At 43.3% G+C, this 13834-nt stretch overlaps 1 protein-coding gene across 1 annotated transcript in view; it reads right to left on the bottom strand.

Moving 5' to 3' along the window:
- RIPOR2 (RHO family interacting cell polarization regulator 2) overlaps positions 1-11765 on the bottom strand; it is a 104364-nt gene extending 92599 nt beyond the window's left edge. The window contains exon 1 of the mRNA XM_083518574.1: positions 11666-11765. Coding sequence (XP_083374700.1) covers positions 11666-11750 — 85 coding nt within the window. The 5' untranslated portion in view covers positions 11751-11765. The remainder of the gene's footprint in view (positions 1-11665) is intronic.
- Between the last annotated feature and the right edge of the window lie 2069 nt (positions 11766-13834).

Below are 13834 nucleotides of genomic sequence, written 5' to 3'. Positions count from 1 at the left end.
TTCTTTTGCAGTTTCTGCTCTAACACCTTCTGATATTTTTATTCTCCAGCAAGACTGGGCAATAAGCTGCTTAAAAAAAAAACAACCCACAGAAAGGTATTTGTGCCAATGAGGAATAGGTGATAGGTTTGACCAGAAGGGAGGACCAAAGCCAGAATGACAGCAGAAGCAGAAAATTTGGCTTGACTGTCTCCAAATCAAACCAAAGGTCTTTGGAAGAAGACAAGCAGCAATTCATGCTCTTCTTACGAAGATGGCCATGTCCTCTAGGTGGAGAAATCAAATCTTCATTCTGATAGTTGCATATGTCACAATTACCATTCTCTATTGTTTTGATTGATAAATCTTTAACAGCATCTCAATCATTCTAAAAAAAGATTGCTTTTCATAGACACGTTTTCCAGTGTCCCCCAATATTTTCCCACTGGAAAACATGATATAAAGTAGTTAGAAATAAACAAGGAGGGGAAGTTTACCTGTTTATTTTTTTACCCTTCCCCTGTCCCGGCTACCACATCTCTACTGATAAGTATGCTGGCTCATCTATAACAATCTGTCAGGCTATGACCTATGTAATAGCCAGTAAACATAAATAAGAAGCCAGACCACAAAGAATATAAAATCTTCAAATTAAATAGCAGGCGCGTGCTAGCTTTTTCTCCTCTCCATAAAACCTTCTGGAGATGAAAGAAGATGACATGTCCTAAATTATATCAGTGAAGAACAAAGGCAGCAGACACAGATGCTACACCACAGCAACTTTTGTTTCCTTCAGGCATTTGAAGCTCCTAGGCTTCCAAGCAGATGCTGTTTATAGCACAGCTGAAAATTGCTGAAAGTTTATATGAATGGAAGCTGAGATGCCAAAGCACCAACTTGGAATGTGAAACATTTCCACCACTGGGGAAAACAGTCACCCTGTCAACCTCAGTTACTTATTGCACCATATATGTACTCCAGGGAAAGGCAAATGAATCCAAAATTCAACAGGTTTCTTCAGAAATTTAGAAGAGCTATAGCATACTCCCAATTGACTAGGCTAACTACATCCACGATCACAGGCACCACGTCTCCTAATACCATTTGCTGATGAGAAACAAAGGAAATGCCTATTGCCATCATGTACTGCCTGAGGGTTTCCCATAGGCAGCTGGTTGCCCACTGTGGGAAACAAGATGCTGGATGACTGATAGACCTCTGATCTGATCCATCACAACGTTCATGCAAGGCACTGAGCTGAAACTGTTCTTTCTGCATAGCCCAGCCACTTCACCAACATAACTTCACCCTGGGCTCTGTTTCTTGGTCACATTAAATTGTAACAGGACCTAGGAATTTTCATACAGTTGCCTCTGTTGCCATTTTGCTGTATATTTTTGGAACGAACACATAATGAGTGCAAATGAAACCTGACTCAACACTGGCCTTTCTCCCATTCACAAAGTTTTACTATCATTTCAAGAACAAAGCACTCTCTTCAGTGGCTTGTAAACCCTATATATCTACAGATTCTTCAAGGCATATAGATGTTCAGCAATGAAACAACTGCTTTAGTGATCTTCATTCACATCCATGGCTCATATTTTATTGGAATTCCTCTATTGCTTTCATCTATCACAGCAAAGAAGAGATCTTGCAGCAGAACCCAGGATTGCCTCAAACCAAGTGAGACGGCAGAGTAATTTTGCATAGCACTGTAGCCATTTTTTTCAAGACAAAAGTTTTGGAAAGTGTTCCGAAAACTATGGAAAGAGGTACATAAGTGAACAGGTAGAAATGGCAGCATATTATTCTTTATTCATTTTATTTATATACCACCCTTCCTATCAATGGAGCCAAGGGCAGTGAACAATGTAAATAACAGCACTTGTACACAATGATTAGAAAACTAAAATAACAAAATATTATACAGCAGCACAACAAAACTGTTAAGATCCAGAGGAAAAAATATGTCTCAAAACGAACAAAAATGTTTTCAGTTGACATCTAAAACATGACAACATAGGGGATGATCACACAGGAAATTCCACAGTTGAGGTGCTTGCTGCCACCAAGAAGCGCCCATCTCAAGTCATCACACATTGCCAGGATCTTAAGCAGGATCTCCTTGGCTGATCTCAAAGCATTGATTGATTGGTATTGGAGGAGGCTGTCCATTAAGCGCATGGGTTCTGTACCAATTATAGGGCATTGTACACTTGTACCAATGGTTCGAACTGGACCCAGTAGCTCACAGACAGAGAGTGAAGTGCTTTAAGGGGGTTATATGATCCCACCTAGCTGCCTGCAACAAGTAACCAATGGGGAAAGCTTGAGTCAAATCTTTCTCACCTAGGCCTAGGTCTCAGTAATACACACCAGTTTACAGGTAGCTCTTTCATCAGCAGTCATGCTGCAGCAGAGTGTTGTTTTGTTGTAGACTGACCTGGTGTTCACTAACAGCACCATCAGGTGGGAAGGTAGGTTGGCCTGACTACCCAAGGCTTGCTGGTTGGGGAAAGACAGAGTTTCCAGTGTCTTGTAGTGCTACTCCTGAGATGACTAAATAAATAATCCTTGGCCATTGGCCAAGCTGGCTAGGCCTGATGGAAATTGTACCCAAAACATCTGGAGGGCTACAGATTCCCTATCCCTGATCTAGAACTTCAGTGCTGCTTGAAGTGTGGTTACTGCTGGTGAAGTTCCTGTGTCATCCTTGACAAAGCAAGCAGGGAACATCTTGCAGTACCATCTCTTAAACGAAAGCACATTGCAGCCCGATGCTATTGAATTTCAGGAGTATAGAGTTGCATTTCTGTAGATCACTGGTGCAGTGGTGGCTGAAAGGCATTTACAACAACATGAAACTGAATCATTGCGAGTCCTGCCTTGGTCCAACTCTCCATGCATCTTCTCTGCCTACATTTCAAGGCTGTGTGTGGTACAAACATTGTAGGGAGCCAGCTCAGTGCCACTAGCACCTCCAGCAGCAATGGGAAAAGGTTTTTGGATGCTACTGCAGCAATCATTGTGTTGGGATTTTTGCTATGCACTGAAAATTCTACCTCAGGACACCCTCATGAAACTGGGAGCCCTGCTGTAGTGCAATCATAGTCATTCTCTGTGCCAGACAGACTTATTTTCTTTTTTTGCTGGACTCAGGGCATAGCAAATGTTTTATCGCTGCATGAAAGGAGAGCAGTGACTATGTTCCCACTATATTCCACTACATCAATCACCTTTTTCCTCCCATTGTGTAGCCCTTATTCCTTGATTCTCACTTTTGGCATGCCATGTCAGATACAAAAGAACTCATTTCTGGAGCCTAGTCACACTGCCACTTAGTGGACAATATAGATTAAAAAATATTAAAGCTTCCTTCTTCCTCTGCCCTAGTTTATTTTTCTTCAACACACACACACACACACACACACTTTGTTGTATCTAACAAATAGAACCAACGCATTATTACAAAAGCACCATCTAAATAGATGTCATCATCACAATAACACCCTGGTGTGCAAGTGCATTTGTAATGGGAAGGAACTCAGCCTCTATCTGCAGGGAGCTCTAAAGCATATCCACTGCCCGGCTCACGAACCACAGTAGTGCTAACAGCAGTTTTCTTTGTTCAGTTAGTTTTGTGAGTGTGCTGGTGCAGACACTTCATGGGGCCGTTCTGCTATCACCATGTGTTCCTTGGTTCCACGTATGCATGTCTAATGTACAAACACTGTTAGTGTGCACCACCATGAATGATACCACATATGTTGTAGGGGTGTCTGCTGGTGTTGGTATCTTTTTCCTGCTTAAAATGCTATCGTTTTACTGATCATTTTATTGCAGGAAGTACATAGGATCCTTACTACATTATGCTGCTTTTTGGCATAGCAGGGCCTCAGGAATGCCCCTTAAGCCTTTGGCATTAAACAGACCTCAATGGTTTGGGGTTTTAAATTGCCCTTGTTCTTTGCCTTCTGAAATATCTGAACTTAATACTTCGGAAGATTTGCTCCATGTATATATAGCCGTCCTTGAATATAGATGTTTTGGCATCTACTATATAGCGGAGGCACCACATCAAAGCTTGTGCCATCACTTTTTTCCTGTTCTGAATGTAATCTACTTAACTAGGTCAAATATATATGGCAGAAAAATATGTCACCCATTTTACAGAAGAGTGAGCTAGCCACTGGAGATTTCAGCAAAAGAGCAAATGTCACGCTATCCAGTTGACTGTGTGGAGAATGCACTGAGTCAATTTACATACTGCTGTTTTTGTTTGTTTCCAAAAGATATTAAAATAGATCAGCAATGGACTTTTTCACTGTGGGTGAACTAAATTAAAAGCACCAACCTAGAATTTAAGTGACAGCTGTGTAAACCCAGCAGTTCTCCATAATTAGATTCTTTAGTGATCTGAATTCTATATGATCTGAATATAGCACAGAGGCTGCCTGTGACATGCAAATGCTGTAAAAATATATCATAATATATTTCCTGTACCGTTTATAAAACTGAGCTTATGTGTAACATGATAAAACATAACAGAAGTGATTTAAAATGAAGAATGATTATCTGAATTTTAAATGCCAAAATTTATCACTACAGATGGTTCCTCTACAGTTTCACTCAACCTCATCTGCAGCTGAGCCATTCACTAATTTAAGCCCCCTAGACCCAACTTCAAACAATATTATATTTCTGGTTAATTTTCTTTTTGTTGGATACTGACATTTAATGTTCTATTTGGTTCTCTGGTACATTACCTTTGATTGTGTTAGAAGAGCATTTCAGTCATCATGTCTCTGCTGTGTACCACAATTTGTATAAAACCCTACAATTCTAATGAATTCATAAAAGAAAGAAAAAAGAAAAAACATTTTTTCTAGCATAGGAAGCTGCACGATGCCAACTTAGACTGTGGTCTGATTTTGCACATAATGCTAAGCTAAGCTATGGATTCTTCAGACTAACTATGGTTTGTTTGAAAGTGAAAATCCAGCCCACCAGAGTAACAATACCAACAAACTATGTGGTTTGTTGCTGGCTTAGGAAACATGACTTGCTTTAACAGTGGTTTGGCAGTATGTCTGAGCCCAACAGCTTTGCTTAACCATGGTTTGTTTGTCCACCCCACAACAGGCACCTATCAAGCTACAGAGACATACAGCAAGAGGATTGTGAAAACAAATCAAGCTTTGAATAAACAAGTCATGCTTGCTCATCTGTCAGATGACTCACGGTTTGTGAAGCAAACCATGGTTGCAACAAATCATGGATTAGCATAATATGTTAATATAAATTAACATATCTCTAACATTTATATGCAGTAAATAAATAAAGCATGGTGATCCAAGACCCATTCCAGCAGGATACCATGATCAGGGATACTGGAAGTCACAAAACATGTGGCAGAGCCAACAGAGACAAGCTCTTCCTGTCCACCTCCTGGTATAAGCATCTTTAACAGAGCAAACAATGCTATCTCTGTCCTGTTAAAAGACTTGTGCTGGCTCTGTACTAGCACATAAGTTCATTCAGGCACCTCCTCAGACTTGAAAGACCTGGGGAAAGCACAGCTCTTTTCCTAGTACAGTGGTACCTCGGGCTACATACACTTCAGGTTACATACACTTCAGGTTACAGACTCCGCTAACTCAAAAATATTACCTCGGGTTAAGAACTTTGCCTCAGGATAAGAACAGAAATCGTGCAGCGGTGGCGCAGCGGCAGCAGGAGGCCCCATTAGCTAAAGTGGTGCTTCAGGTTAAGAACAGTTTCAGGTTAAGAACGGACCTCCGGAATGAATTAAGCTCTTAACCCGAGGTACCACTGTACTTTAAGGCCATACAGTTGCAATAGATCTGCATTTGGACCCCATTACAGCTGGCTCTCCTTCCCCAGCCTATCAAGGCTGCAAGAGAGAGCAGAGATAATATGTTTCCTGAAAGAGACGGACAAGTATTCTAGCACAATCAAAGCCTTGCAGAGGGTTCTGGCCAATGTAGCACACAAGGATTTCTGCTTGTGCAATGAGCCCTCCTTTCTCTCTCCTTCCCCTAAACCTGATCTGGGGGTTCCCTCAACCCTCTAGTGAAGGTGTGCAGAAGGAGACCCAAAAAATGTTGTTGCACAAGAGGAAATCCCTGAACGGATGGAGCGTGGTAGTTGAATACTGCCCATACTTTCCAGTTTATTTTAAATAATGGAATCTCTCCCCACCACTACCCACCCTCCCTGCCTTACTGCTGCAACACTATAGCCTAAAAGCACAATGGGATGATTTGTTTGGAAGGTATTCGTATATCTTCATTCGCAACTGTAGCTGTGGAGTTGTGTGAGTTGAAACAAAGTAAAGGCAATTTGGAAGAGAAGAACAAGAAAGCAGGAAGGCTAGCTGGTTTTCCAGTCATTTAAATGCACCAGGGAACAAAATGCAAGTACTGTACATGAGGAAAGTGAAGCTTGTAGTAAGACTCAAAAAGGAGATGACAGATAATTTAGGTGTGTTGCAACATTTAGCTACACACCAAGTTCTCCCCATATTGCATACTAAATATCACTTCAGGGAAGCCAACACCATGTTGCAGGAATATATGAGAACCTCTTATTGAGCTGCTCTTCTTGTCAATGAGTTTCCCTTTAGCTACACGGCATATTCATCCTGTTAGCTATCCAAAGGGTGGTAAAAGCTGTTAGTCTGTGTTGTCATAGCAACCACCCTATGCACTACTGTGGGTTCAAGAGAATCTAAAGTAACAAAGCCTATTCAAGGGAGGCTGAATGCAATGTGAGCAGCCTTGTCAGAGGAAGGAATGCTTCTAGGGAAAAAGAGAGTGATAATGGCAGAATCTGCTGCAAAGTCAAATGGACACTTTAAAAGGAGCCCAACAGAAATTGTGACTCGCCAAACTCACCACAGTCCATCCAGCCATGCAATTTGGCCTGTCATTTCATAGTCCTAGGCAGAAAGTCCATTGTGACTTGCCATTCATTGCTAATGGGCTGCCTTTGGCTTGATGGGGCAAAGGAAGATTATATACAGGCCCATTTTAAAGTCTCCATTTTGTTTATTCGGAAATAGTCAAAAGGGGAGAGCCTGAACAACAATGAACAGTCAATGTGCATTATTTTAGAAGTTGATGACAACTCATATAGGCCTAAAGAATCTACTTCATCAACAAAAACTGTGCCTGTCTGGGCTCTCACTGCAATATGAAAGTTTGCAACTCCCAGCTCGAGTTCTGCTAAAGACGATAGTGCTCAAATCAGATTGGTGCATAAGGCATAGTACAGGTTACAAGGTTCAGCAGGTACACAACAGGCAAGAATACATGCCTCAGCACCAGCAAATACATTGATCCAACAAGCAACATTCCCCCTGCAGCTTCATTTTAAAGTAGGGGGCAGACACAGCTATTTGCGCAGCAAGCATCCTGGGACTGGGCAATCAAATGGGCACTCCTCTGAGCAGCTATGCAAGGCTTGTTCATGTTGCCACTGCTGGCATTGGAGATGGGGTGGATCAGACACCTCCCTGATGCCCAATTTCAGCTCCTCCATCATGCTAGGAACCTCCCCTGGGTCCTCTGGCTGCAATTCTCCAAGCTCCTCCATTTCCTCCTTGGCATCTGACCATCTCCACAGGGCTCATGAGAACGCAGATGAAATATGATGGTTGAAGAGTTCATCTGTGGGTTTGGTCCATCCTAAGTAGCTTCTATATTAAATTAAGTTTAAAAGAGCACATAGGGAGAGCTGCTTTATACCAGGCCAGGTTTTTACTGTCTGCTCTGCTTGGCATCAGATTCTTCAAACTTTCAGGCTTGGACCTTTCACCATCAACTGATACCTGACATTTTCAGCTGGAGGTACCAGGGACTGAACTTGCAACTTAACTGCATTCAAAGCATGTGCTGTGGTCCCTCCCCAGCCTACATTTGTCACAAGAACACAAGAAAAACAAGCAATTACAAGGAACCCAAAGCACATTTGCATTCTTCTTAGAAGTCTTCTATTACAGGTTTCTCTGACATTTCTGGGTTACATGTTTGGAAATCAATGAAATTGCAGCCAGCGCTGCGGTTCCAAACAATTGAGGCTTTCTTTATAAAGCAGCCAATCCACACCCATCCACCCACCTCGCTGCCCTTCCATCTCAAGGTTTGCAAGACCCCAAAGTCTTTTCAGCATCACATTTAACCATGGATAAGTAGGTTAATGCTGGCTCTTGCAATTATTGTATATTTCACAGTATCAACTCAAATGATTGCCTCAGGCTTAAGCCAGGCTGTCATGGCAAATAACCTGCTTTCGCCCATCAGCTACTGCCTCATTTACAGTTTTTCACTTGTTGTGTGCATTAACCAGCTTCTCAAATCAAAGGTGCTGATGTCCCTCTCCACAAATCTTGTTCCAATATTGAAGAAAACAACAACAAAACATTTGTCTTGTTCTCTTCATCAGGGTTTAAGACTGTCATGCAGCATACAAAGTGATCTAAAGTAGCCATCCTTTGATATAAAAAACATTACAGCCTAACTCACTGTCCCCTTGCCAGAGGGGCAGGAAGGACGACAGGTTATCCATTTATTAAACATGCACATAGCTGCCTGTCTAAAGAGTTTGAAGAACATGTGTATCTTCATCAAGTTAAGGCAAAAGGAGGGGGGGGGGAATTGTGCCTTGAATAAAAGTTTTGTGCTGAAGCACTGCTACTAACTTCACTGGGTCACTCATTTTCAGCTCATCCCTACCCAACTTGGTAATACATTTTACAGGGCTTTTGCCATGACTTGAGGCTTGATCCAGTCACCCTTCACAACCTCCCCATCACCTCTATGCATGCATGAGAATTTTATGCCACCAGCCCTTCTCTCAGCAGCCCTAAGAGAAGGATAGCTGGCTGCACATACATACATATTATCCATTTGGATAAGCAATGATCTGCACCAGACCAGCACAGGCCACCTGTGTATTGTGGGTACCCACTGATAAAAGTGGGCCTGATGCAGAATGCCCTTCTGTCTAAAATTGGGCTGTGGAACCTGTTACCCTGCAGGTGTTATTGGACTATAACTCCTATCACCTCCCCATACAGTTGTCCATAAGGGTTGGGGCTGATGGGATTTAGAGTCCAGCAACATCTGAAGGGCCACACTTTCCTCTTCTACTTCACAGCTTCCCATTTCCTATTTTGCAAGGAAATAAGAAATAATAAAATAAGGGAGCATGCATCTTCCAGCATCTTCTCATCTCTTGACAGCATCAACCATGATGTGGCATGTTTTACACTGCTGCTAAACTTGGTTAGCAAACTGAATTTGAAGCTAATTGTATTAGTTTTCCCCAGTGAAGGATGTGTGTGAGAGAGGAGAGGAGCCCTGGTTTAAGAGATCAGTAGTGTGATGTGACATTTGCACCAGGCCTGGAAATATATTCTGTTAGCAAAGATAAAAAAACTCCACTGAATTGAAGTATCAGCGCAGTGCTAAAAGCAGAGGGGTCTTCACCTTTTGGTGAAGTGTAGCAGCGCTGTTGCTACTGTTATTTTGCTTTCTGATGGAAACTTCAAGTGCCATCAGCAGGCTTTGGCAGTGGGTTTGGTGGGAAAAGGGCACTGCAAGCATTAGGAGTAAGCCAGAGGAACAACAAGAGGCTTACTTCTGAGTAAGCATGCATAGAATCAGCCTTGCTATGATCCAAGCAAGAACCACAGGTTTCCATTTCCTCCTACTTTCGATAGGAATATAGGAAACTGCCTTATATGGAGTGAGACCAATGGTCCATCTAGCTCAGTATTGATAACACTGACTCTCCGGGGTTTCAGGCAAGAGTATCTCCCAGCCCTATCTGCATGCAAAGCAGATGCTCTGTCAATGAGCTACAGTCTTCCTCAAACTTTTTTATCTGACCGCAAAAATCCAGGGGGGCTGTATTGTATGAGGGTTGCAATTAAGTTCTACGCAGAGTTAGCCAAACCTAATTCTCCATAGGACTAAGGTGGTGGCTTGTTTCCATTGGAATATAAATTATTGGACTCAGAGAGCCCGATCTGCAAAATGGGTTCATGTATCCACGCTTGATTGCTTAATAATATGTAGCATATATTTGTGTTTGTGCATGTGACTTAACCTGCACACTACAGCTGTAGTCAGCTAGTTGTCATATGCACCTTTCCTTGCGCTTGTGTCCCAATTGAAGTCTGAACTGTGTAAGGATTATCTGTGTTACCTAAGCGTTATAGATGGATGGATTTGGTGGCAGGGACTTTCTAAGCACATCAAATGCCATACACCTCAACATAGTTTTCTCTGTAAGCTCCACACACAGGCACATGGGCTCTACCCCTTTACTGCTCACCTCTGTTTTGGGTGCATGGCTTTTAAATGGGTTCCGTGCTGTGGAACCTCAACCTGGATAAGTTAATGACAAGCAGAAGAACACTTTGCTAGAGAATCCCAACTAGTCTTTAAAATATCACACAAGGCTTGCAAAAGCATGAATGCAGCAACTTATTTAGTAGAATTACAGCCTAGCAGTCCAGGCCTAATCATCAGGGGGCAGCTCGACCTGTTTCACTGCCTAAGGTGAAAGGGAAAGGTGTAGCTGGGGTCGTGTGGCTTAGGTTTTTTGCATGGCTTCCAGGTTCAGGTGGCACCCATGAGGAGAAGTGGTAGCAGCAGCAGCAAGATTTCACAAGAGCTTGCCAGAACCTGCCGCTGCCCCTTCTCCTTGCTTCTCTGGAGCCAGATGGGGTGGCAGCAGGTGGGGGCACCCATGGTGGCACTGCCCCAGTGAGGTTCTGCCACCTCCGGCAGCTGCTTCAATGTGCCTCATGGGTCGGCCAGCCCTGCTAATCATTCATCGGTTTAGACTACTTAAGCACAATGGAATCATCTGAAAATGTTTCCCTGATTTGATTATCTTCCTTGTAAAGTTAGTGAGGGGCAGGGCATGGGCATTTAATTAATAGATATCCAATTAATTGTGTGACTACTCAGCATGTTCTTCCATGCTGTAAAGAAGCTGAGCCACTTCATCAAGTTAGCTAATGGAATTAAATTCCATTGTGCAGACAAAAATGCAGTCAGTAATGGGGGTTGATCAGGGAGGATGTGCTATGAAACTAATGAAGTTGAAGTTTCGGGGCCCATAATCCCGGAAGGGGCCCAGTCACAAGTGACTTCAGCCCACATTGCTTTAAAAAAATTGCTTTAAAAAGTGCCTTGTGCATGTATATAACATTTCCCTAATTTTCATCCCCCCTTTCATGGAATCACACAATAGTTCGAAGGGACCACAAGGATCATCTGGCTCAAATATTTCACCCCACATGGGATTTGAACCCCTGATCATGATCTTGAGATTAAGAGTCTCATGCTCTACCAACCGAGCTATAACTCAAAAACTATAAGGCGTTGGAAATTTTCATTCACGCCAGTGACTTTGACATGTGAGATAATCCAGTACTGTATAGCAATTTAAAGATGTACAGTAGTAGCTATTTTAAATAAAATAAAATAAAATAAAAGTGGTGATCTTCCTGGAGCAAACCCACTGAAGAAGATAACAGTGGTTTACTGGTCTCTGGTAGAGAGGGAGGCAGAGGGAGGGAAGGCAGCAGAAGAGAAAGGAGCAAGCCAGGCCCAATCCAAAGCGCCCGCCTCGCAGGCGCACTTACTCCTGAAAGGCCCCCGCTTGGTCCTGCGCCTCCAAGGCCGGTTCCTCAGCAGGCAGCGGCAGTTCAGGCGCGGAGGGAGCTCCATGGTCACCAGAGGCTGCAGCTCGAAGCGGCGGCGGCGGCTTCCAAGGCGGCGCGCGAAGCGCTGCGTAAATCCACGCGCCCAGGGGCCGCGGGCCCAGCGGGAAGCGAGGACACCCAGTTTCCTCTCTGGCCGGTGGGGCGTGGGGCCCACCAGCAGCAGCGGCGGCTCTGGGGAAGCCCGGCGACGCGGGACAGGCGGCTCTACTGCTGGGCTCCGCGCGGTCGCCCGCCGCCTCCCCCTCCTCCCGAGCCATGTTTTATGCATGAGGGCGAGAGGCGCGTAATTTCATCCAGCCCGGAGGCTCGGCGTGTGGGCGCGAGGGCTGGTTCCAGGTTACCTGTCGTGGCGGGGAGAGGCGCGCGCGCGCCCCGCTCACCTGACGCGCGCCTCTCAGAAGCCAAGCTCCTGGGATGGGGGCTCTTTTTCCTCAGAAGGGTCTCTCGGTGAAGGGCGCGCAGCTCCACTGTGCATGCAGACTTTTTGCACCAGACAAGGGAAAGAAAGCCCCCCCCTCTCTCTCTCATATTTGTGCCTTGTTATAGTTACTGAGGGATGGACCGGGGCCAGATGGTTGTATTGCTGAAAACTTTCTTCAATAAATAAACATTTATTTTAAAACGAAGAAGAAATGGAAGCGCTGCTTCCACATGTGAAGCCAAATTGTTGTAGGATTGGTGCTTCTCGTGGATGCCACTTCGCGCTTGTAATGTTTCTGGGCCCGATAACAAGCACCAAGAAACCTTTCGCCAACACCCGATTTGCAGTATCTCAACAACCTTTTTTTGTAAATGATCCTCCTCCTCCCCTCTGCCTGGAAGCACCCTAAGTCTGTGGCAGCAAAAACAACCCAAGGTCCCTTGCAGACCCTTGGGTAGAATTCACATATAGCAAATGCAGGTTGTGCCATTAAAGTTGATTTAGCACTTCACCAAAATTAGAGCTTTTTGCAGTAAGGAAAGTGATTGGAAATTACACTGGGAAGTATCATTTTGCTTGACAAACAATTGCTAATGGCTGTGTACACAGGACATTTTATTAAAATCAATGGAGACGATGTACTTGTTTTTTTGTACCTAGCAAAAGCAGCATATTGCAGACTAGCACAAATGATTCCCTATTGAGAAGTACTATATTTTTGTACTATGATCAGGTTAATGTGTATTTAGCCAATGTTCTTTAACTTTCCTGCAAACCTTGTGAAAACAAATTTGGATGAATGCTCACCAAACAAATAATCTGGAAGTGACCTAACATGGCTAGCCCACTGGAAATTGAAAAAACAACAATCTCTAACCAATGTAGGGTTTATCATAGACTGATCTGAGCACAAATCTACTTAAGCCTCACATGTGAAAATGCTTTTAGCTGGTGTTGATTTTACATCCATTATACACCTAGTTAAATCTCACTGTTAAAATACTCCATGTGCATTAGCATCACCACTCACACCCATTAGCAGGCAAGTGCCGAAAGGAAGTGCCAAACAAGCAGACTGTGGTCTGGGAAGTTTCCATTTGGACATGTCTCAAGTAGTCTATTATTGCAGACTTAACTTTGGATGGACAGCAATACATGTCATCACAGGCATTAAGTGAACTGAAAGCATGTCAGGTATGCCTTGGATGTGAAGTGTAGTGAAGGGTGGACAAAAAAGAAATCCCACTCTTCCCTCTGTCCTCTCAGTGCCATCTGATTTGGAACTGTAAGCTCTTTGGGGCAAGGACCTTTTGCTTAGCTGATGTGAAGAGTGAAACTATAAAGCAATGAAAAGTGCTATATAAATTATTAGCTGTAAAGCAATGGGGCTATTTTAGGACTTTACTTACTGATGGTGATGATGATGATGATTATTAGATTTATTACCTATCCACTTGTCCATTGAAATGTCATCTTGAGAGTATTATTATCAAAGTCCAACCTGACACTTGCAGAATTTGGGGTGAGTTGTTTGTGCATAGTGAAAGAGCAATAATAAAACAACACGTTTCCAGTGGCACAAAATATACACCTATGAATAAAAGATCCCATCATGTCTATATCCAAGGCTCTTCCTTACCTATCTGCAATAAAATATTCTTTCCTGT

This window comes from Podarcis liolepis (genome assembly GCF_965112155.1).
Source record: "Podarcis liolepis genome assembly, chromosome: 8".
NCBI classification, from domain to species: Eukaryota; Metazoa; Chordata; class Lepidosauria; order Squamata; family Lacertidae; genus Podarcis; species Podarcis liolepis.
Note: the sequence above shows the minus strand (reverse complement) of the source record. Positions and strands in the feature narration are given on the sequence as shown.